The sequence below is a fragment of the Charadrius vociferus genome, unplaced genomic scaffold, assembly GCF_000708025.1.
Source record: "Charadrius vociferus isolate BGI_N301 unplaced genomic scaffold, ASM70802v2 scaffold68, whole genome shotgun sequence".
Classification (NCBI taxonomy): Eukaryota; Metazoa; Chordata; class Aves; order Charadriiformes; family Charadriidae; genus Charadrius; species Charadrius vociferus.
In genome coordinates, this window is record NW_009649946.1 from 4,121,952 (window position 1) to 4,123,117 (window position 1,166).

The window sequence follows — 1,166 nt, forward strand, 5'->3', positions numbered from 1 at the left end:
GCAGCTTTCCAGCCACACTTCCCCAAGCCTGTAGCGCTGCATGGAGTTATTGTGGCCCAAGTGCAGGACCTGACACTTGCCCTTGTTGAAATTCATACCATTGATGTTGGCCCAATGATCCAATCTGTTGAGGTCTCTCTGTAGAGCTTCCCTATCCTCCTGGGAATCAACACTCCTGCTTAACTTGGTGTCATCTGCAAACTTGCTGATGATACACCCTATGTCCTTATCGAGATCATAAATAAAGACGTTAAACAGAAATGGTCCCAACACTGAGCCCTGAGGCACACCACTTGTGACCGGCAACCAGCTGGATTTAAATCCATTGAGCACCACTCTTTGGGACCATGATATATATATATTCCCTACTATATGATGTTGTGCTCAGCAATAAAACTGGTGTATTGGATGAAGAGGGTGTTGGGCTGAGGGGTTGTCTTCTAAGCTGGCCATTATTAGAAGCTCTTGTGGGAGGTGATGAGTGATGCCTTTGTATCACTTCATTTTTCCTCTTTCCTTCACTCAATAAATTATATTTATCTCGACCTGTGATTTCTCACTTTTGTTCATCTAATTCTCGCCCCCACCCCCCCGGGAAGGAGTGAGCAGGAGACTGGGTGGTGGTTTAGCTGCCAGCCAGGGTCAGCCCACCACAATCACTTATATTATTCTCATTACAGTAGCAATGTTCGTAACAAATGCTATTATCTCCCCAGCATTAAAGGGAAACCTGACACTCCTACGCTACCACCAAATATTTTGTTTATATCTTCCTTTTTAGTCTCCTTCTGAAATAACAGCCTATAAAGACACAGAGTCTGGTTTTACCTGAGCAGTAGCTGTATTCCAGACGCATAACTCATTGCGATTCAAAGGGAAAGCACAGTGACGGTGACTACACGCCAGCTGAACAAGGCACTCTGACAGCTGGGATTTAAACAAGTGTTTTTCGCGGACAACGTCAGGATGGCAGCTTCCCTCAGAAGAACAGCGGTCCCCGTCATCTCCCATCCTACGGCAGACACGGGGCCCGCGGCGGCGCACCACAGGGGGCCGGCTTCGCCTCACCGGCTGGTCCTTACCGCCTGACAGCCCGGGGGTCCCAGGGCCACACAGCCTGCCGCGGGGGGACACACCTTTGCGGGGGGAGGCGCAGGGGCCCGCCC

General features: G+C 50.0%; 1 protein-coding gene across 1 annotated transcript in view; it reads right to left on the reverse strand.

The window, feature by feature from the left end:
- WDR27 (WD repeat domain 27) overlaps positions 1-1,011 on the reverse strand; it is a 66,257-nt gene extending 65,246 nt beyond the window's left edge. Inside the window, exon 1 of the mRNA XM_009891478.1 lies at positions 829-1,011. Coding sequence (XP_009889780.1) covers positions 829-1,011 — 183 coding nt within the window. The remainder of the gene's footprint in view (positions 1-828) is intronic.
- Between the last annotated feature and the right edge of the window lie 155 nt (positions 1,012-1,166).